The 21864-nt window shown below is 41.1% G+C and overlaps 1 protein-coding gene across 1 annotated transcript in view; it reads right to left on the bottom strand.

Moving 5' to 3' along the window:
• Positions 1 to 21864, bottom strand: part of CSTPP1 (centriolar satellite-associated tubulin polyglutamylase complex regulator 1) — an 85202-nt gene that overhangs the window by 12128 nt on the left and 51210 nt on the right. Inside the window, exon 4 of the mRNA XM_056345307.1 lies at positions 3618 to 3702. Coding sequence (XP_056201282.1) covers positions 3618 to 3702 — 85 coding nt within the window. The remainder of the gene's footprint in view (positions 1 to 3617; positions 3703 to 21864) is intronic.

Below are 21864 nucleotides of genomic sequence, written 5' to 3'. Positions count from 1 at the left end.
TTTTCCAGTGCATTTCTCCATCCTGGAGATGCAGGAGAACAGTGGAGAGGTTTTTTACGTATCTGTTAGGCAGAAAGACAATATTACATCACCTTTGTGACAATCAACTCATTTCACTTGTTAAGTCTAAAGCCACGGTCAATGGCTGTGCCCTGCAGCACCAAGTCCCAGTTTCTTACTCAGAGAGCATGAGGAAGCAGGCAGAGGTTCTGAGAATTTGCTGGACATTTCTTGCTGTAAAGACAGTGAGGAGCCTCTAGGGAAGACTGTATGGCACATATGTGACAGAGGAGTGTCTAAATAGAAGCAGGTGCACTCTGGTGCTGGGTTACTGACTCCACTTGGCCCAGGAGTCTACACTCCGGAAATATTGAGAAGTCTTTAAATCCAATACTATCATTTATGAGGAGATTGACTGCAGCTGGCTATTCCCCCACATAGCCAGCTGACCGAGCAGTCAGGGAAGCTGGGAGAGCATCATATGCAACATATCGGCACCTCTTCCCTGAAATATCCGGCAAGGAGAAAATCCTAGCCAGGGACTGTAACCCAGACAGCAGGATCACAATTGAGGACAAAATCTGAAAGTCTGAACTTGAACTCAGAACAGTTGATCGGGTAGCTGATATTTCAAGGAGTTCTATATTAGTTCTTTCTTGTCTAAATTAGACTTCAAACCTCAGGGGCACAGATATATTTACGAAGTTAGTTGTCGGCACTCGATGATTAATGAAAATCAAGGAGAAACTTTGGAAAGGACTGAAGAAAGATGCCTACACTTGAGGTGAAGGGTGTAGTGGTCTTTCAGGGTCCAAGTAGGTTTGGCAGGCAGGAAAGCCTTGCTACTGTGCCAATGGGGAAACTTTACAATCTACCGATTGCAGTTAAAATCTCAGAAACCCAGACTAAACAGGATGTCCCCAGGACAAACTCTAGACCAGGCAAGCTGAAAGGGCTTTTACTGTTCTCTGCTACCATTAAAGGCTAACCGACACAATCTGTCTTAAGGCCAGGCTGGCTCAAATGAGTCTTCAGGGACTTGGTTTGTTTACTGGTATATGGAGGCAAAAATAAGCAGAATGTACAAAAAGGGTAAGATCTGCACTGTCAGGCAATCTTTTTAACAACTGGGGTACAGACTTGGAAGCCCCATTTCCATTAGCACTGATCAGTGCAACATGAGGTCCTATACCACGTAAAACAGCATAGGAGCTGTGAACTACTCCGCTCTCGCTACTCAAACGCAGGCAGCAAATTCCTTGTGTTTCTATCACAAGAGAAAAGTCAGTGCTCAGGCACAGATCTTGAAATCTTGGCATCAAACCAGAAAATTCCCGTAATTTTCTGTCCTTCTGCAATTTCAAGATTCAGAAAGCCAAAAGGTGTCTCTGAAGATCAAAGGTAGAGCAAAATCTTCAATCTGCTAATGGCTATAACCCTTTGAAGAAAAAAACACCCAAGAAACCTCAAAGCCTGGTTCTTTTTTGGGGATGACTTCTGCATTTGTGTAGCACCAGTAACAGAAAAATGGAGCACTCTGGTATCTTACAAATAAAACCTATATTGTCGTAGCCTCTGCTCTTCTGCTCTGACATTTCCCGATCTTACTCCCAGTGTTTGTTATCAGTGCATAGCAACAGCTCCTGGATGAGTGGAGTACACCATGCTGCGAGATCATCTCAGTCATGCAGCACTGAGACTGCAACTGCTCTCTTCCCAAGAGCACCAATAATTACACAGGTCCTGGCTGTATCAGTGATTGCTGTGGCTGCTCCTGCCGCTACTTCAATTCCTTTCCCAAGCAAATTAGTAACAAAACCGCTGGGGGTGTGCAGACTGTAGGAGGAACAATGTCAGTAAGTTTGCATGTAACATTCATCCTTTTTGCAAGGACTCGGTCAACTGGTGCTGGAAGACAGCCTGCAGAGTTCACCTTTCTAACTGGCAGAGACCAAGGAGGACAATGGGAAGTGTAGACCAGAAAAAGGACAAGAGAGTGAGCAACAACTGGAAGGAAAAAGATGGTTTAGCAATATGACAAGTTTTAATTAAAATTGTTCAACTAGATTAGCTTGCAACAGAATAATAGCAACGTGCAAGGAAATCTCTAGCCAGCCAAAAGTAGGAGTGAGGTCATCCCCACCTGAGCCTGGGTGCCTCTGACAGAGATCTCATTTCTCTCCAACACCTGCTCCCAAAGCTGGCTTGTCTGTCTCTACAGCGCACACACACACTACAGTGCAGCAGGCCCCTGAATGGGGCCTCTAGTTTACAACAGCCTTGTGGATTAAATTCCTTGACACAAACATCATAACATGTGTAGATACGCTGAAGTCTCCTTTCATGCACCATCACAAATTCCTGCTCAGCTCAGCTGGAGCCCTATGAAATACACACCAGTGCACGGGACTGGTGCTGGTGTACCTCCATGAAAGGAAGCAGCAATATATCCCTGCTACAGGGTTAGCATTCTTTTGTAGTCTGGCACTGGAGGCCAAGCAACTGTACTCTGCAGAGCCCCAAAGGCCCAGTGATGAGCTAGAGGGAAAAGTGGTGCTCGACTTTTAGTTTTACTTGACCCAACACGGTTTTAACTGCAGTTCAATTCAGATAGCAGCACACAGAAGCCAGGAAAGAATTCAGAGAATCAGCCAAGTGGAAGCACTAGTAGATGTAGAACACTTCTTTTTTTCATTTTCCTTTTTTAATATAATTTTCACGGGACTCTGATGCTAAAGAAAGATAACAGAATGACAAATAGAAAATGAACACCTTTCCAATATTTAGGCCATGAGCAACACAGGCAGCAGCTAATCCTGACGATGTGCCTGGACCCTGTTTCCAAATGTCGTATCTGAGTCCGTGAATAAAGTTAAATTTCCATGCCCCCTCTGCTGAGATGGCTAGGAACAAGAGCATTTAATCAGTAAACTTGCTGTGATTATATGCGGGGGGTGTGTGTGTGTGAGCACTCCTACTGAGATCTGAACTGACCCCCCACCCCAACAGATGCATATACCTTATTACATTTTCACTATCAGATAGTTAATAATCAACTGCCTGGGCTGGACTGGAACCAGCAAGCACTAACAGTAAAAAACTCCGTATCACACTATCAGTGCCCTGAGCCATCTATCTGCTTTAAGCCCTGTCTAGATTAAAATAAAATTTCAAACAGATTAGCTACCATGTTTGCAGCTAACGTACTTTAAAACACTGGCAATCCTTCAGAGGTTAGTAGCTTTTAAACGTGACCAACCATAGGAAGCTGGGTTGAGAGGTAACACCTTTTAAAGATGGTAAAGAGTATTTGAAATGGAGTTCAAAATCACGTCAGTTAAAAACACATTGGCTAACACTCTTCTATATGCAACTCACCTTCTGAACACAGAGCCAGCAGCAACCTTCTGCACTGATATTTCAGTCTCTGTATACCTTAAATATACACTCTCATTGCTAGAAAAACACCCTGTTCTTAACCTTAAAACATGGTATGTCTTTTCATCAAAAGCTTAAAAGGTGAAGGTCCCTGTCCATACTTTTACCCACAGATGTAGTTCCTAAGCCCCTGCGCGTAGGACTCATCTTGCCTTAAAAAAGAGAGAATGAGGACCCACCTTGCTGCTTTCTGAGTGAGTTCCATTGGGAAGTCGGGGCAGAGCAGCTGCAGCAAGCAGTGGTATTCCTGTGCTGTCAGCAAATCTGCAGGGAAAGAGAGGTGAGAACATCATAATTCTTTTTACAGGCTGTTCCCTCCCCTTGCTTCCTTTCCAGGAAAAAAAGCCTCATGTTCCCTTCGACTCTCAATTTGAGTAGACTGGGTGCTAATGACAATTTAACTGCTCCCTAGGCCCTCAGAGCTGGGCTCTTCAGATGGAGTTTCCAGCAAAGACAATCAGAAAGAGGCCTGATAAAGGGGAAATTCCACTGAAGAGGCTCCTGCAGAGAAACTGTTAACAGGTAGTGATTCCGTGTGAAAACAAGGTAACCCAAACAGGGCAGTTTCAAGTAAGAACAGAGTTTGGTTTGACTTGAATATAACCATGTGGAAGAAGGAATCATTTCAAAGTTGCTTAAATTTGCTGAAATTCACTGGCATGGTGACATTCTCCACAATACGCCTGAAAACCATCCGCAGAACATCTGGCAGCTGTAACAAAGGCAAACAAGGTTTTTGGGTTGTGTATGGAAGGCTACACAGTATAAACCACAGATGTTATTACTTCGGCATTTGGTAAGGCAGCTGGATGGTCTCTTTTGGAATAATGTGTACAAATCTGGTCACTGTATTATAGGAAGCACAGAACGAAGATCCAAAAACCACAAAAACCCCAATCAAATGATTCATGTTTTAGAGAACAGCTTTGCAAAAGACTGGTCAAGAAAGGCTTCTGTGGTTCAGCAGAAAGAGTCTAAAAGAGGTGACTCTTAGGGAAGCTTATAGGACCCCAAGGGAATGGAAACATAGTGATGTCAAAAAGCCCTACATGATTGTATGTTCACAATCCAAAAGGCTGTGGACTGGAGTTAAGGAGAGGACTAGCTGAACAGCAGCAATTTTGCAGTACTTCTATATACAGAAGAATGCAAAGTATGGAAGATAGAGCCAGGGGTGGAAGTAGAGCCAAGCAGTAGGCAGGGAGGGGATCCAAAGGGCACAGGCACTGGGGCTGAGGTGGCATGAGTTCTTTTGCTACAGACACATCTTAGCCTTCCTTAGGATCACATCTAACCAGCCTTGTCCCAGATGATAGTTACAACTTCTTTAAAGAACTCCTCCTCAAAGCCTGGCAGTTCAATAAAAGCAAGAGAAAGGGAAAATGCTACACCTTTGTCAGATGTTTCAAGAGGTAGGTATGCAGTATCAAAGGGACATTTCACTGCAACACCCAACCCAGTTAAATTAGTATTTTCAATGCTGACTAAAGAAATATTGCAGGAAGACTGTCCCCAAAATCAAGTTATAGACTTTTCCTTTACCTACATTATTAGCCAGGGAAGCAGAAGAAAGAGAGGAGAGCGCTACTGTGTTTCTCTTCAGTTCAGGAAACCCTATAGCTGAAAAACACTGTTGTCAGGCATCCATTATAGACACTCTCTAGAGTCCTATATTTTGCACTGCTCTTGGGAGGACATTCCACCTAATGAAGCACCTTAGGTTTAGGGTCATGTTATGAAAAGGTGACTTTGCTCTGTCTGGAAAAGCCAACTCTGCCATCAGAAATCTGCTCTAATGCAAGGAAGGCCCAGCCTGTGCCGAACTACAATAGCATTGCGGAGATTTGTGCAACCTATCCTACTGTAGGGATAAACACATCGGAATCTCGCTTCTTCCAAAGCTGGAATGCTGAGCTGAATTCAATTTCTGTGGCTGCACTGAAATTACAAATGACTGGGAGAATATGGAGGGCACTGTAAATTTTCTGTACTGTCATTTCTTACTAAAACATAAATCAGAGACTGCTCTCTATTGCAGATACTACCTTGGTCCTTCAGCAAGCGTATATATGAGATTGGGTATGGTGTGTTATGATGGTATCCAGTGGAATGGTGGGGTCTTCTACAATATTAGCTCATCAGTTCCTGGAATGTCATCAAGGAAGGTATCACCAAGTTTCATGTATAACTGCAAAAATGTATTACTGAAAAAGTCCCAGGAAAATGCGTATTTTTAACTGAATCTCCAGCTCACTATTTCTCTTTCATGATACTACATAGAAGAGAGAAAATTTTCTTCTCTGTTATTTTGTTAGATCCACAGTCATTTATAACAAGAGGTTTTGGTCCTAAGTTCTTAAGAAAACTATCAAATAGTGTAGGGTATAGGCAAATTTCATAAAATCAACTTCAACAGGCTCAGCATAGGAAGCAGGTTACAGGAAAACAGAGAAACTGGGCATAAAAAGGCTCTTGAAAGAGACACTTTCTCGTAATTGAAGCATGGACCTCTTACAACTACTCCTCAAAGCTTTCTAAATCTAGCTTTGAATAATGCTGGGCATTAAACTTCCGATCTTTGTCTAAAAAGTCTACATGTTGGTCTGAAGGAGTCACACCATTTGGAAGCTTTATGCAATACTAATTTACATTTTTTGTTTGCTTAAATTCAAGTTTCTGTTTATGCATCCTTACACCTCTTGCTCGCCATTATCTTTTCCTTTCACTTGTTAAGAGATCATTAGAATAACCCTTTCTTCATACAGTATCTTACTGAATCTATTTAGCTGATAATTATATTTATTTAAAGATAAATCTGTTTATCTTGCCCTCTGCATCCCTCCCTACCTAGCTCAGTCATATCTGTTGCTCTGCTTTGATCTCCTTCAGATTTTCCAAGTGTGGTGCCCAGCAGTGTACAAAGCATCCGTCATGCATTCAGAACAGACAAGGCTCTAGGAGGATAGTCTGCCCACTTTCACCAGCGAAGCCCCTTTTCATTAATTCTGAATTTTTTCTCCCCCTGAAGGTGAGGGAGTTTAAGGTTTTTTTGAAGGGTGAGGTTTCCTGAGAAAGCTGCACTTTGTTTGCAGTCCCTGTCAGGTTGCTGGACAAAAGCAGCTTGAAATGGTGACTGGGCTCTGCGCAACATTAGTTTTGAGGCATAAATAGAGATCTCTCACTTGCTGGAAATAACATACTTTTAAAACTGATAATAGTTTACACTGTCTTTTTCTCCTCCCTCTTCACACCAAGTCACAGCATCATCCTTACGCCTCCACCACAAAACAAAACAACACAGGGCACAAGCAGAAGTCTGCTCAAAAAGACTTTGGGAAAGGGTGGCAGAGATCCACTGCAACCAGCGCAGCAGAGGGTGAAGTTCATTGTCAATAAAAGTGGAATTAATTACAGTTGCAGCCTTTGAGCACATGGTCTGTTTAGATGGGAACTAAACACAAAGCTGAAGCAGGGAAGTTCCTTCTCTAAAGAAGCCCTTTGCTTCTGTGCCTGGAGAAATGGCACCAAAGGAGTCACTGATGTACGCAGGCAGCCTCTTTTAGGCTGTAACACAACTCAGCCTGTAGACACCCCAGGCGCCTGACCAATAAATCATTTCAATTTCTCAGACTACAGATGAGTACCTATTACACAGGAAGGGGGATCACCACAGACCTTAGGAGGTATCTGCAGTTTGCTGCGATGACTGTTTTCCTATTCCCTACGGCAAGGTCAGTGAAGACCATGCAGAAAATTACATTTGCCCATGCACCATATTGTCTGCCAAGAGCCGCTTGGAATAAACAAGGGCAGTTTTGGTGCATGACCACATTGCTCCTTCCTGTCTCCAGGCCACAGCTGAGTAAATAGTGTTCAATGCTGCATGATGAAGAAAGAAAGAAAAGAAGGAAGGTACCAGTCAGAATGAGTGAAAACTGGAATCCACAACTGCTACTTTGGTTGCTACCACAAATTACTGTATCTCAAGTTCCACTAACAAATGAAGCAAATCACGGAGAGTTTAAATCTGACCCCACAGCACAGGGCAGTGAGCTATGCACGCTCCACCATGCTCTTGCTGTGGAACAAACTTGGTCATACCACGTGCCTAAGGATGGAGAGAGATTGCAATCTGCATGTTAACTGTGTTCATTTACAGCTGAACACAACACTCTGCTCTTGTACTTCGAAGCAGCCAATAACAAATTCCAAAGTGATTCTAAAACAGCAGTACACTAAGAAGGAGCTGGGAGGCTTAATAGAATAAGTACAAAAGTAAGTAGAAATAAGTACAGAAAAGTGGCATGGCTAGAGTTGCACAGAGCAGCTCATTCACCATTCACCCATAAATTTTTACTATACTGTTCTTCAAACTCCTGTCCAGCCTGCACTGCTGCTGCTGCTGCCATGCCACTAGCAAAATCCTGACTCTTCCCTACAGATCTCGCTGTCTCGAGTAGTTTATTTTCAGTGCCTGAGGCAGACTCTTACTCACGTTTCAGAGACATAGTGGAGAAGGAAGTTTGTCCATGCGGTACAGTCTTAGAAAACAAACACCACTTTCTGGATAAAAATGGCCTACCTTCAAGAAACACAAAGGCAAGTGCTTCCTATTTCCCTGACTTTTAAAACGTGTATTGTTTTTACCAGCTTTGTTTCTGTTTGGTACGTGGCTGACAGATAGCACCTGACCCAAAGTGATGCAAACTCCAGGAACGCTAAGTGATGCCTTTATGTTATTGTCAGTGTAGTGAGGTGAAGACACACCTGAGCTATCTTTAAACTAGTTATCTTTCATACCGACAGCAGCCTAGCCACAGAAGCCTGGAGCTCAGTGAAGGTGTAAAATCTACTCAGGAAGCCAATAAATATTTAGGACTTAGCCTGAATTGTAGACATTGCTGCTGTATCTAGGCTGCTTTTGGCACAAGAAGTAGCTATCTACAATGCTGTCACAACACTGAGACAGCTATAAATATGCCCAAAGCAGTAGGAGAATATTTACTGCAGATGGTGTATGAAATCTGCCCCAAAAAGTCACATTAGTAGCTTCCCAGAAACACAAGGATTGCTTTGATGAATATACATCAGAGTTCCCTCTTCCCATCACCATTTATGTAGAACCACTATCCAAGCAGGCTGGAGCCCTGGGCAATGTAGCCTTCCCCTTTGGATTATGGTAGGACACACACTTTCCACAGGTTGCTTTTCTACCGCAGTCATGAAGTCATTCAAGAGCCATAAAGTCATAAAGCTGTAAATCAGTCTCCTGGAAATATAACAGAGAACAGCCTAAGAAATAATACTTTTTAAGTGTTGGGAAAGTCTTTCCTGGCCTTTAATTTTTTGAGGTTTCTGGTATAAGTAAGTATCACATCCTTAGGATTCTCTATATCTGTGCCAGCTTGTGATCTTGTAGAAAAGAACAAAACCAAACCAAAGCCCCTAAAAATCAAAGTCTATATGTTCTTGTGCTGTCTGTAGGAGCTTCGATTTTACAAAAAACTGAATATAAACATGAGTATTGGTAACACTGCAACCTCACAACTCGCACCTGGCTAATAGTCTATGTCCTGCACATGCCTTGTTCACAAGATACCTAGAGCCCAACTTCTTCCATCTACCTAGCGCTAATAACAAACAGAAAACCAAGAATTCTAGGAAAATTAATGCATGCATAGGACCTAAACAGTGATACACAGCTGTGTAAAAAACGCACGTCTTACTCATAACGCTTTCTGCTAAGAAAAATTAAAATAATAATTCTTACTTTTCAATTAATCTTTTATAGAATTTTGCATTGAGATTCTATGACCTATCATTAAAAAGATCTGTTCCTGGTACTTGAGAGAATCATTGTTTAAATAAGAATTTGAAAAAAAATAAAAACATTCAAGGGCTGTTTCTTTGACTAAATTGCTTTTGCAACTGACAAGAAGAGATATAAGATAAACAGAAACAAGAGCCAGAATGTGCATTTGTCTAATTTTTAAAATGGATTTTCCTTATTTTTCAAACAAACAAAAACCAAAACAGCAGGTCACATAATTACCGCCACAAATTTGAGAAGGAAGGTTAAATAAAGGTAAACTAAGCAATAAGGAATAAACACTCGCACACTTTCCCCTGAAGTTGTATAAGCATGTTCACGTAAGATGTGTACAGCAGGACTCATTCTGCTCTTGAAGTGCACATAGAGCTCCCACGGTCGTTAGAAAACAGTCCTAAGAATGGAGGGAAATCAAAAGAAAACTGAGACACACCACTTGTTACTTTTAAGTGACAGGAAAATGCACTAGAAGCCAAAGATTTCGGCCAGGTTACCTGAAAACCAACTTCATTTTTTAAATGAAGATTTTCTAATGAACAGCTTAAAGAGGGTAATGGTCAAATCTGTTTCATGGCTCAAGATAAGAATCTGTGCTTTACATGGAGTCTTGGACATAAGTGGCTTTAAAAGACTATGTGGCTTTGTACCAACGGCTGGCTCTATCCCATTAGATACTAACAAAAAAATGATTTTTTTTCTTAGTTTTAGTAAGTGGATGTTTTACCTCTGCCTTCCTGACGGTGAAATTCAACCAGCAGCTAAGCCAATCTAAAACTTTACTCCTGCTGAAAGGGGCAGGTCTCACTCCTCGCTCTCCCTTCTTTCCTGTCCCCTCACTTGCTGCTGGCCGCATGGTTCTGAACCACCCCTTGTCCCAGCTCTGGCACTCATAGGCCCCTGCTGAGAAAATTCAACTTTTTCCCTGGGCTAGCGAATTGCACTCACTCTTAGAAATACCTGATGAAGCTCAGGCAAAGCAAGCTGTGGAAGAGCACGGCCGGGTGTAGGGAAGAGAGAAGGTGGAGAAGGAGAGCTGAACCTCCCCTACTCAGCAGGGATAAACTGTTAAATAGGTTCAGGTAATTCCCTGCTTAAGATGTTTTAATTCTTAAAGTCCAGGATGTATGCAAGGCATTGTCATAGGATTAATGATCCTACTAATTAAAAGCAGGTTCAGCTTTACTGCGTGTACTTGCACCACACCTGCTAAGACAGTTTGTGAACACTCTATTATTAGACACACTTTTTTTAAGACAAAACTTTTTTTAAAAGTTTTTTTAAGACAGAACTTTTGGCATCCTTACTATCTCCAAGCAGGCAGAGAGTTCAGGTTATCCACAAACCCCATCTACTCTTTCCACTGATACAATTTAGGTCCTCCCAGAAGGGATCCCCAGGCATCCTCAGGAAAGGACCCCAGAAGACCTCGTGGCTGACATGAGACAGCAAGAGCAGATGGGGCAACTGAAGAACGCACAGAGCTGCCAGTTTGGCTCGGGAGGGCGGGGGGGGTGGGTGTCTTCCAGGAGCGTACCTGCAGCACTGGCAGCACCCTGGATTGCCTCTCTGGACCTATGAGAGTACTAGCAAAATCCTGCCAGATGTAAGGGCGCTGCTGCAGGCACCCAGTTCTTCACAAACAAGATTTTTTTACGCTCTACAAAAGGAGCACGGCTGCAAACAGCAGAGTTAGGTGACTCCTGTTGACAACAGGTAAAAAGACCCAGCTTATAATATGAAAAAGAGTGTCAGAGAGACAGTGAGATTTGCCTGGAACAACCTGTGTCAGACTCAGGACAAATACAGCGGAGAGCTAAGCAGACTGACCTAGAGAGATTTGTTGCGTGAGTGCTGCCGGAGAGAGCGGTTCGAGGGGATTAGCACTGCAGTGAGGTCGAAAGCCGGTTTTGAGGCACTTGGGTAAGAAGGAAAAGATTCAGCTGTAGCTGATGTGAAGAATGAAGAAGACAGAATCTGGACAGTTCAAATGAACTTTAAAGTGGGCCTAATATGGGCGAGCTTCCAGTAGCACTGTATTTTGAATGAGCTACAGGGGTTTTTTAAAGAGTAAAATCCTTTAGGTGGTGATTGTTTTTCTGCTCTTTGATCTTGAGTCCTTTTATCAATAAACCACTTCCCAGATTAACACAAACAAAAAAATGAATTTATACAGAACTGCTCCAATTCTATCTCCAAAATCCAGAATCTTGCTGTTCATACAAACTCTAATCATCCTCTAGTCCCTTTCAGATTCCCCATAATTACCCTTCAGCATCAAACATTTCATGTGGCAGCATTACTTCAGCTTTGAGTGAAATGTTACTCGGGGGAGGACGAGCTGTGCCAAAGGTACAGTCCAAGGCTATCATCTGGCGTGCTTATGTGGCTAGCATGCCACATCCACAAACTGAAAAATTTGAACTTTCATTAGAAACATAAAAAAAGTTCTCAGCTCTCATGGTTGTAAAGAAAATATTCCAATAGCGGAAGAGTTTAACTGACGCAGCGTGGTATTCCTGAATCCACAGACAGCCTGAAACATTACTCAAGTTTGGACTTTCCACCTACTCTGGGAACCTGAACACTACGCCTAATGCAACACTGAAGACATTGTTAACTCTTCAGTTTCTTGCTTTAACTGTAGGATGGGACTTTGAATGAAGTTGGAGCTTAAAGAATTCAGAGTTCCCAAAGTGCAAGAACAGCAAACACTAAGAAAGGAGAAGCTGCCACAACTTCTGTCAATATTTCCAGAAGTAGAAAAAAGAAAACAGAAGATGACAAACAAAAGAGACTGGTTCAAGTTTTCCAGTACATTATTGACTACAGCAATCAAATAGTGGCTTAAACTACTGGCTTAAACTTTATTTACTACATGGACACCTCATTTTCTCCAAGCTGCTTTCTTTAACATTTGCAAAGATAATTCTGTGCATATTCAGAAGCATATACAATCCTAAAACTATGCTCCGCTCATTGAGTATGATCCAAAAGGACATTTAGCCTTCTCCAAAGGACATAGGCTTGAAGCAAACAAAGAGGCTAGTTTTGTGGACTACAATATGAAAATGTATGACTTCCCCTCATGTTTCAGAGGCATTAAAAAGCCAAGTAAGAAATGTTAAGAATGTCCTAACATCTGAAGTTAAGTGTGATTATAAATATGCTGTATATTCTTGGGTGACTGTAAGCCTGTGGAACAGCAGAGATCACCCCTGGTAAACCTTGGTCTGTAGGTAGCTACATGAGAAATGACATCAGATAACAAAAGGCACTTTAATTTACCAAATACAGGCATAGCAAAATCAAACCAAACCAACACAAGGCTGACTCTTAAGACAGATAAACTAGAAAACTAGAAGTAAGGTACAGTTTTAGAGTGGGAGTAATTTATAACTGAAATGCTGTGATGTTTGACATTCATTGTATATGTCAACCATGAAACCGTGTTTTCCTTTCACTGTAATGTCAATAAAGATGTAACTAGCAGATCTTCCAAGCAATAGGTGAACTAATAGGTTTAGACTGCTTCTATCTTGTTCAACAATTGATTTTTCCCCACTTTGAGGAGTTCGCAGTCAGTCATTGAGAAAATAATCAATCCAATGCCAGAGCTAATTGGTCTTGTAAACAATAAGGAGCAAACATTCCTGTTGGAGTTCTGGCCATCTGGGGGGCAGACTGCTCAACCACTTGAAACGGGACCCACAGCAATCTCAAGAGTGAAGTACAGGAATGCCAGCAACACTTCACTGGAGGGGACCATCAGCATTTCCCCAAGCTCTCAAACAGCAGCAGCAACCTTTAGACAAGATGTGGATCAGCCTCTATTCAAGAAAACAAGTTGTCATTAAGCTTAAGATCTTCAAAACAACTGAAGAATTCATAACTACACATCACGAGATGGGCAGAGTAAATGGGCAGGTGGTACACAGCTGCATCTCATGCAACACAGGACCTTACAGATATGTACGAGGTCTAGTGACAGTAAGGGGACTGTGGCCAGGGAGAGGCACGCAGTCTTCAGGTACTGTTAGGTCTTTCCTTTCTGTTTTGGGAGCCCCAGGAAATACAGTTAGCTGGCAGACAGCTCATCTGTGTCACACACGCAGGGTCAGGGAGCAGAAGCAAGCTATGACATTGGCTCAAAAAGAGAAGGAGGTAGAGGTTAAGAAGGACATACAATGAACTATGGAAATGCTGCAGATTGCTGTAGCAATCAAAGATCAAAGATCTCCTTGCCGTCCAGTTTCTTCCTTGCCCAACCTTTCCAAGAAACACCAATGAAAGGTTCCAGTAGAATCATGTATTTTCAAATACCTTGAATCTCCCAAGTGCTTCAGACTTCAACTTGGCATGTAAAAGCATGAAGTGCAATGATCAACAATTTTCTCAGAACCACGAATGAAACAAATGTTTTGGACTCTCCTCTTTCAATGGGTGGTTTGGAAAAGGTTTTCAAGGAACAGTGCTGGTGCTACAAACACCTCATGGAATAGAGACAAAACATTTCAACATAATCTAGATCACAATTAAGGATGGCCTTGTGTGTCTCCCCCTGCTCCACACAGACTCTTCAATAATCCACTGCAAAGTTTTGAACTGTTAACTGCACCTTCACCAACAGCTGTCATCACAGCAGGCACTCTGATGCTGCTTCTCTGAAACTTGTCCACCATGAGCCCAATCATGAAAGAGACAAGTTCAGTCTTGCGAAGAACGGAGAATCCCACATGCCACCAAGAGCAACACCAATATGCAATTACGCAAAGCAGTCAACTCACTGTGGTTGAAACTCCAGAAGCTGGTTGGGATCCACAAAGCAGTGAATGGTCTAGCACATCTTTCTCTGTGCACTTGTGTTCATCTGGAACAATTTGACTACCTGACTTAAACATGAATCTTCTAAGAACTGAAAGCCATTCATAGTCTTGGCCATTCATGGACTTTACTGCACGGCAGATTTATACATATGTTTATATACAGGCTACACAGTATAATCCCAAGCACCCAGACTGCTGGCTAGTTTTCTCTGATTTTCTTCTACAAATTATAATGCTGAGAAAAACAGTCCAAAAAAGAAAGGATGTTGCTCTTAGGAGCCTCTGAGTCAACAGTTAAAGCCTCTATTCATAAAAGTATGTATTGCAGTATCTGGACCCATGCTTGGGCAGTGTGGTTCAGTTATGTAAAATGCTCTCAAACACACTGATACTGAGACTCTTTAATGAGTGTAAAAACTTAGGAAGAAAACGAACCTCAAACCAATAAGAAAACTGGCTGGAGGAAGGTAATCTGGTTAATTACAAGACTGAAGAAGTCATCATTAGTTATTTAGAAGGAAATGCAGTGGAGCATGTAAGCTCCACAGAGAATGTTTGGAGCCCATTACAATATCAATGAGCTAGATTAATGATTATAAATGACCACCACTACAGAACTGGTCTGAATGCAGAACAGCATGAATGCACTAACAGAAATCTGAAACAAGGCACCCAACTACCCCTTTTAAGGGTATGCTTTTGGCTAAGGTTCTGTAATGTCTCTTGATTTTAACTCCTACAATACCCTAGTGAGCTGTGTGTCCTAAAAAACGTAATGATTTTTAAAAAGATTGGGAAGAAGAGAGAGAAGGAAATAAGTTAGTTTTCTCTATTTCACATAAAGAATTACACATTTCATAAGAATATAACCCAGATATTAATTTCTAAAATATGAAACAAAGCCTTTTTTTTTTTTCTACATTCCTTCAGCTTCAGCCCTGCAAGTCCTAAACTCTTCAGATGACCATTAATCCTGAAAGTTTCTCATTGACATCGTGCATCTTTGTCAAAGTTTAACTTAAATGTCACGTATTTTACAATAATACACTTCCATGGACCATCTACCACCAACCACAAAGTTAAGAGCATTTTGCTGGAGGGAAATTCAAGTAAATGCCCTAAATCTTCCAGCATTATGCCCCAACATGGGTAGTATGCATATATTATGGTAACCAAGGAAGTGTAAAAAACTAGACAAAAGAGCAACTCCTGTTGCAGAAACAAAAAGGACACTTCCTTGTTGCTGCTGCACAGGGCTTTCTAGAGGGGGAAAAAAAATCCATCTACTGGAGGACAAATGTAGAGATGAATCCATACTGTAATCCTGGCTTGTAGAAACTGAAAATAAATAGAGTTCAGCTGTTTAATCTTTTTTCAGCCTCATAACGAGGTCATGCTCTCCAGGATCTTTGCAAGGGTCTTTATGGCAAAAGCAATAAAAAGGAATATCTCTTAACTGATTAGTGGTGGGATGATAGCTTAGTATAGTGAGCAAATCATTCTGACCAAATATGACACATGAGTGATTTCTCCTAAAGGAAGCACGATCCGTATTTTGCGGAAGCTCCTGGATGGATTGCAGCTGTGTTGTAGGCTACTGAGAAGCCAATGCAATCAAGAAACAAAACACAACCTCTGAAAGACATAGGACTATCCTTCTTTGGAATAAAAGATGGCAGGAGTCCTAAAACCCCAAATACCATTACTGCCGACTAACCCATTTAATGACAATGCTGAGATGGGCCATCCAGAGTGAATAACACTGTATTAACCTCTACCAGCAGCTGGGGCCTCAGCTACATTGTTCTAACACAACTGTATGCTTTGTGGTTTCACTTACATTTTTTTGTCTCCTATGCAACAATATCCTGACTGTTCAGCAAAAAAAACCCATCATGGAAACGCAAGTATGATAAACCCTCAGAGTGGGAGTCAAGATGAAAGCTGCTCTTTAAGCATCTCCAGCTATTGAAGGCTTACAAAACACATGTTCCTTTTATTTGCTGCAACATTTGCCCTTCTTTTCCCATTCGATGTTGAGACTTATGGAGCAAGTCTGAAAATCAGATGGTGCAAATCATACAGCAATATAGCTTTAAGAAGTACTTAAATGTAACGTATTTCAGCATATGTTCTTGACTCAAAGGAAATGTGCTGGATCTTTCAACGCAGAGCTTAAAAGCTGAGGTCCTATTTGCTCCATGCAATTATAATACTGCTACCCTGTTGGGAAAAAAATTGCTTCCTGGTGTTTCTGGCAAAAGAACTGTATCTAAACTCATTATATCAGATGTAGCTGCATTTTAGTAGTACTCCAGGCAAAGTGGATGGTAAAAAAGGGATGCTATATAAATGTATTAATTCATATTCCTCTCACTTTCATGCCACGTTTAAAGGTAACATCCATCCTTCCAGTTGTCTTTCACATGAGTTATCTCCTGTCTGGATCTGTTTCAGGCTTTGCTGTTCCAAGTCCCCACCTACATGCAGTACTACAGCTCTGAAACTAGTAGTGCTAGATCATAAGAGATTCGAGATTAAATAAAAAAATTAACATATAGGGGATCCCAAAGGAAAGCAGAAAATATTCCATCTTCAAAAAAAGCTCCGAGATGTTCAGCAGACAAATACAAATTACAAGAAACAGCTTCTCAGTTATTATAGAAATAAAGTGACTCTCTGGACCTGAAAACCTGGGTCCACATGCCAAAACAAGATTTTACTTACCAGCTCCTTGAATTGGAAACTCTGACAGGAATAACAGGGGTTTTGAGGATCCATGCTGGTGGGCAACAAACCATGCTGAAGTTCAAGGTTTCTAAATTATCTCCACTAAATGGGGTATGTTTGGAAAGCCACTTTACATGACATGTTTATCAAGGGAAAAAACAAATCTTCTCACTATTTACTTTTGCTCTTTCCTTTTGGGAGGATGTTTTCTAGGGTTTGGTAAGGAAAAGATGAGAGCTGCAAAGGGAAATAGACTGAGCGTCTTTATGTGTGCATCTCATTTTCACTTGCAGCTTTGTATACACAGCTGTGACCAGAACAGACTTTTGCTGAATGAAGGACACACAGTTCTGCACCCACTGCCACAGTACAAGGAAGATCATCATTACTCGCTTTGCAGTTAACATTTGAAACAACAAATCAGTGAATTATTTGGGAATTTAATGAGCTTTTTTTCTGATCTTGCTTTTTTGAACTGCTGTATCACTCAAAGACTTTACACAAATAGTGTAGATTTGAAAGCTCTCCAGCGCTAAACAGATCAGATTCTAGTTTCAACGCCTGAGTAAAAATGTTAACTATTCTCGATATTAAAAAGAAGCACCAAAAATACTTTCTGTTATACCTATTAGGAAAAAAAAGAAAATAATACAACTACTAGAATTCCCTTGTATAGCAGGAATATGTGGAGATACAGGAGTGGAGTTTGTGGCTACAATAATGTGCCTTCAGATACGACACAGGAATAGGGTCAGAACAGTTTTGACTAGATAACTTACGATCTGTAAACCAAGTATAATTTATTATTCATCTTTCCAGTATTTTAATTTTTGTAAGTGTGAATACTTCTGGTCGGCAACATGAAAAGGATTAATATTTAGTGATAATATCAGCAAATGGCCACATCTGACTCAATAATGTCCAAAAGGTATAAGGAAAAAAAAATATCAGTGAATGAAGGGGTAAAATTTAAGCAGGTGAAATAGTATCTAGAATTATTAAGCAGAAACATAAAAAATACTTATAATTTTCTGCAAAAAGTGTCAATGTTCAGTGGAGTCACAGATTTGTCACTCATCAAAGCACTAGCTGCACATAGGAAGTCTGGGATTCAATCACAATTCCTCCCCTGCTTGGGAATATAGGAGAAGAATACAGTGCTGTAATTATTCATGTTTGAGGCACTTTATAGCAGGTTAAAAGTTGATACATAACATTATAAATGGAGATCTATAATCCTTTTACAAACTTGGCTATCATGGCCTGCATAGGAATAGAAAACACGGCATAAATGAACCATCCAGAAAACTGAATAGTTACAAAAAGACCAGACAAAGACTACACTATCCCTGAAAATCTTGGACAGCAGTAACAAGACATGAGTACGTTTGCATGTTTCAGGCAGAAACGATACCACTGCTCTCCTATGCAGAGACTGAGAACAAACCAAAAAATAAAACCTGGAAAAACCAAAGCACCAGCACACTCATTTCCCCAAGAGGTGTTAAGATCCACTGGAGAAAGAGGATGGTTACTTGTCAAGGAAAGCTCAGTGATCTGTGATACAGAGGCAAACTAGCACAGAGGAGTGAAATATGGAAGTGGCTGGAGGAACTCCGCATGATCCTCAGGTGGAAGATGACAGTATGTCTTATAAACAAGCCTACAGAAAAGGTTTTCTTTAAACCCTTTCCTCCAGGGAGACTGAGAACCTAGCCCTGGTAACTCAGAGAGGATGGAAGTGCAGGAACTAGGTTTCAGACAGACCAACAAGAGGGTTCTAATTCAGACAAAGGGACTGCAAAATCAGGAACCCAGCATGCAATGAGAAAAATCATAATTATTCCATCCTGCATCAGGTCTGAGACTGAAGAAGAATAATATTTACTATTACACAAGGCAAGTTCAGCAGTCTGCCCAGTTTGGTAACTGTGGCACTGCTTACTCCCCACTGTACACCTGGAGATGCTGGTGTGTGGCACACAACAGAGGTCTTCCCATTTCTTAAGATGATGAATTGCAGTGCTGAGTGTGCAATTTTGCCTTTCTTGTCCTGAAGCTGAAGTAGAACCTATAAGGTAAAACAACTTACTTCCTCTTATTTACATAAGACAGGCACAATCTTGTCCTCTTCTCTTAAATTACACCCTCCAGACTTTTCACTTTCCAAGCAGAAAGCCTTGGGTCAAGAGAGACTCTTCTGTCACAGAATGCCAAGGGAATTAGAGTACCTAATGTAATAATCAAGACCCAGAGATATGCTATTGCCCATTCAGTACAGAACATCCACAGGACAGTCATGCACTTAGTCACTACCCAACACTAGCTAGATCCTTCAGTTATGGGTCCGGTCTCAAAATAATGTTGAGTATTTTCCTCATTAATCTGGCTGGGTAGATTATCGCTGAAAGCCTAATTGTGCATTATTACTAACTGAATGGATGAGAAACAAATGAACAGAATCCCCAATTAAGAGATCTGAGAGCACTGTGAAACAGACAGTCACTAGTGTTCTAAACAAAACCTCTTTTTATTAAACTGGTTAATATTTAAATCTTTAAAATATAAGGACATATATGTTTCTGTTTCTAGGGTTTTCCTTGCCTGTTCCAAGACAGATCATCCTGTGAAACTGGAGCCCAACATCAGCTGTACAGAAGGAAGGTGTTTAAGCGACAGTACATGATACTGCATTTAACAGTGTTCCTGTGCCAGTTTGCATAATGAGTGGGGGATGAAAAGCAGTCATTTTTCTTCATGTACAGCTCAGTGAGGACAGTTCCAAGCCTGCCACACAAAACTTCTTTAATAATGCAATCCAGTGCCTTTGATTTGAGGAACACGCAAAAGAATAAACAACCTATTAATCTAAATTTTCTCGTTTGCCTGAAAGTACAAAGTGGCAATGAACAAACCTCTTGGCTACATTAAGTGTACTGAAATGCAAAACTGCTTCTTTTCTCACCCTACAGTTACTCAGGAAAAAGGAGGGGGAAGAACAGGGAAGGGAGAGAACAGGCAAGGGAAGCAGAAATGGTTTTAATATAAATAGTTCAGTCAAAAAACATGGGGCACAATGAATTCTGAAAAAGGCTTTCAAGTATGGCCACACAAAGGTACTTTAATACAAGTGGATGCGCTCAGAAGATGAGTGCAAGAGATAGCATTACCTAGTAAAGAGCAAGGATCCTCAGGCTAACCTGCTCTCAGTTGAGCTGGTACTGTCAAGGCGAAGGAACCGCTGGTAGTAGCTTGATGAATGTTTTCAGTGGTTTTGTTTGTTTTGGGAAGCTTCAATACAAAATACAGGCAAACACCTTGATGAATGTTAGTCTCCTGACTGTCTGCAGTGGTGTGCTTTGCTCTGTTATTCTAATGTACTTGCAGCCAGCAGAGGTGCTTTCATTATCCTTCCACAAATTTTTACATCTGAAACAATTATCCTAGAAGCACTGTCAGTCTGACTCAGACTGAGTCTGCTGTGCCCGAGCACCACACTAGAAAGTTTTGGCAAACGTTCTTGGTTCCCCTGCAGCCTTTTTCACAGCTTGAGAAGGGCAGAGAGATAGTAAAGTTGCTTGTCAAAGCAGCTTCACTACATCTATGGTTTGAGTAAAACAGGTAGAGTTTCAGTCAAACATGCATAGCAAATTCTAATGTACATCAGAAAGTTAGGAAAAAGAAAAAAAGCTGCTTCATTGGCTAAGCGGGCTTTTGCAAAAAGTGGAAAAAATATTCTGACAACTTTGGGATAAGCATAAGAACCATAAACTGAGAAAAGGGTGGGACCTATACCCCAGAGGAATTAATATCTGTGGGTTAAGCATCCACAATACTTTTTGTATTGAAAGTTCAGGAAGAAGCTCAAAATACCTGCAACCACAGTATTTTCAGTAAAATGTTATTTGAGCCAATATGCTAGTCATCTTTCTGCTTTGGCTCCCACTCTTCAGCACGCAGTTAAAGCCAGACAAGACAATTTTAGCAAGCTGTTGATAGCTTACGCTTACGGCTGTAACCAAGAGATCTGAAGTTATATATAAATTGTTTTCTAAGGATGAGAAGTTTTATGGCGCTAAGACCAAGTGTGGCCTGCTAGGCCCTTTATATCACCACCAAGCAAAGTTGTAATACAAACCTAGATTTTATGCTGGGTCATCTACCGAGAAGGGCAATCCTATTCTCCTCCCTACCTCTCATTCCCATCTTCACGCCAGCACAGCTGCCTGTACAGCCCCACTGTGAATGGGACAAGAAACTGATTAAACTGAAAAGTAACTTCATTTTTCCAGGTAATTTTTTGTTTGGGTCAGCTCTGTGCTGTCTTCATTACACAGCTAACTGCACCCCACAAAGAAAGGGAAGAAAACTAGGAGCAGCGAGGAAGCCAAGGACTACTCCTTCCCTCAGCAGTACCAACCCAGAAGTCCTTATCTAGCTTAAGGCTCCACTGCCTTCCTTGGGAAGAAGCAGTTTCCTTGCAAGCCACCTTGTAGAACAGCTAGCCACAGGACTTCCAGTAAAGCTCTCTTTTTTTTTTTCTCCTGTGTCTGAAAGCAACGCGTCACCTTCCTCAGAATGTAATCCACAAAATGTCCCTAACTCCACAGCAAACAGGGCAGTGACAGGCAGTATCTCACAATTGATAGCACTTGAATTAGAAAAATCAAATGAAATCCATAATACTCCTGTTTTGTGGGTTTTTTTAAATAATAAAGTCAACACTAGTGAAAAAGCAGGAAACTAATCTCTTGGAGAGTAAGTTTAACTATCTCCTGCATCATGCAATTCTAAATCATTAAGGAAATTGCTTATGGTTATTAAAGCTAGAGAATTAAAAGGATAAATCATTCTGAATTTATCTACTGAAGAATCTCTTACAAGAGTAAAATCTTGAGCTAAACTTAGTGAGCAAGTGCCAGGTGCCTCCAATTATATCCTCCAGTAGCCACCATATGAAGAATTTTAGGGTCATCTTAATTAAGGACAAATGAATCTTTAACCAGTCACTTTAGTACTTAGCAATGGTGTACAATCCTCTGT

Source organism: Falco biarmicus, chromosome 7 (genome assembly GCF_023638135.1).
Source record: "Falco biarmicus isolate bFalBia1 chromosome 7, bFalBia1.pri, whole genome shotgun sequence".
NCBI classification, from domain to species: Eukaryota; Metazoa; Chordata; class Aves; order Falconiformes; family Falconidae; genus Falco; species Falco biarmicus.
The sequence above is the reverse complement of the archived record's forward strand: the minus strand, read 5'-3'. Positions and strand labels throughout refer to the sequence as shown.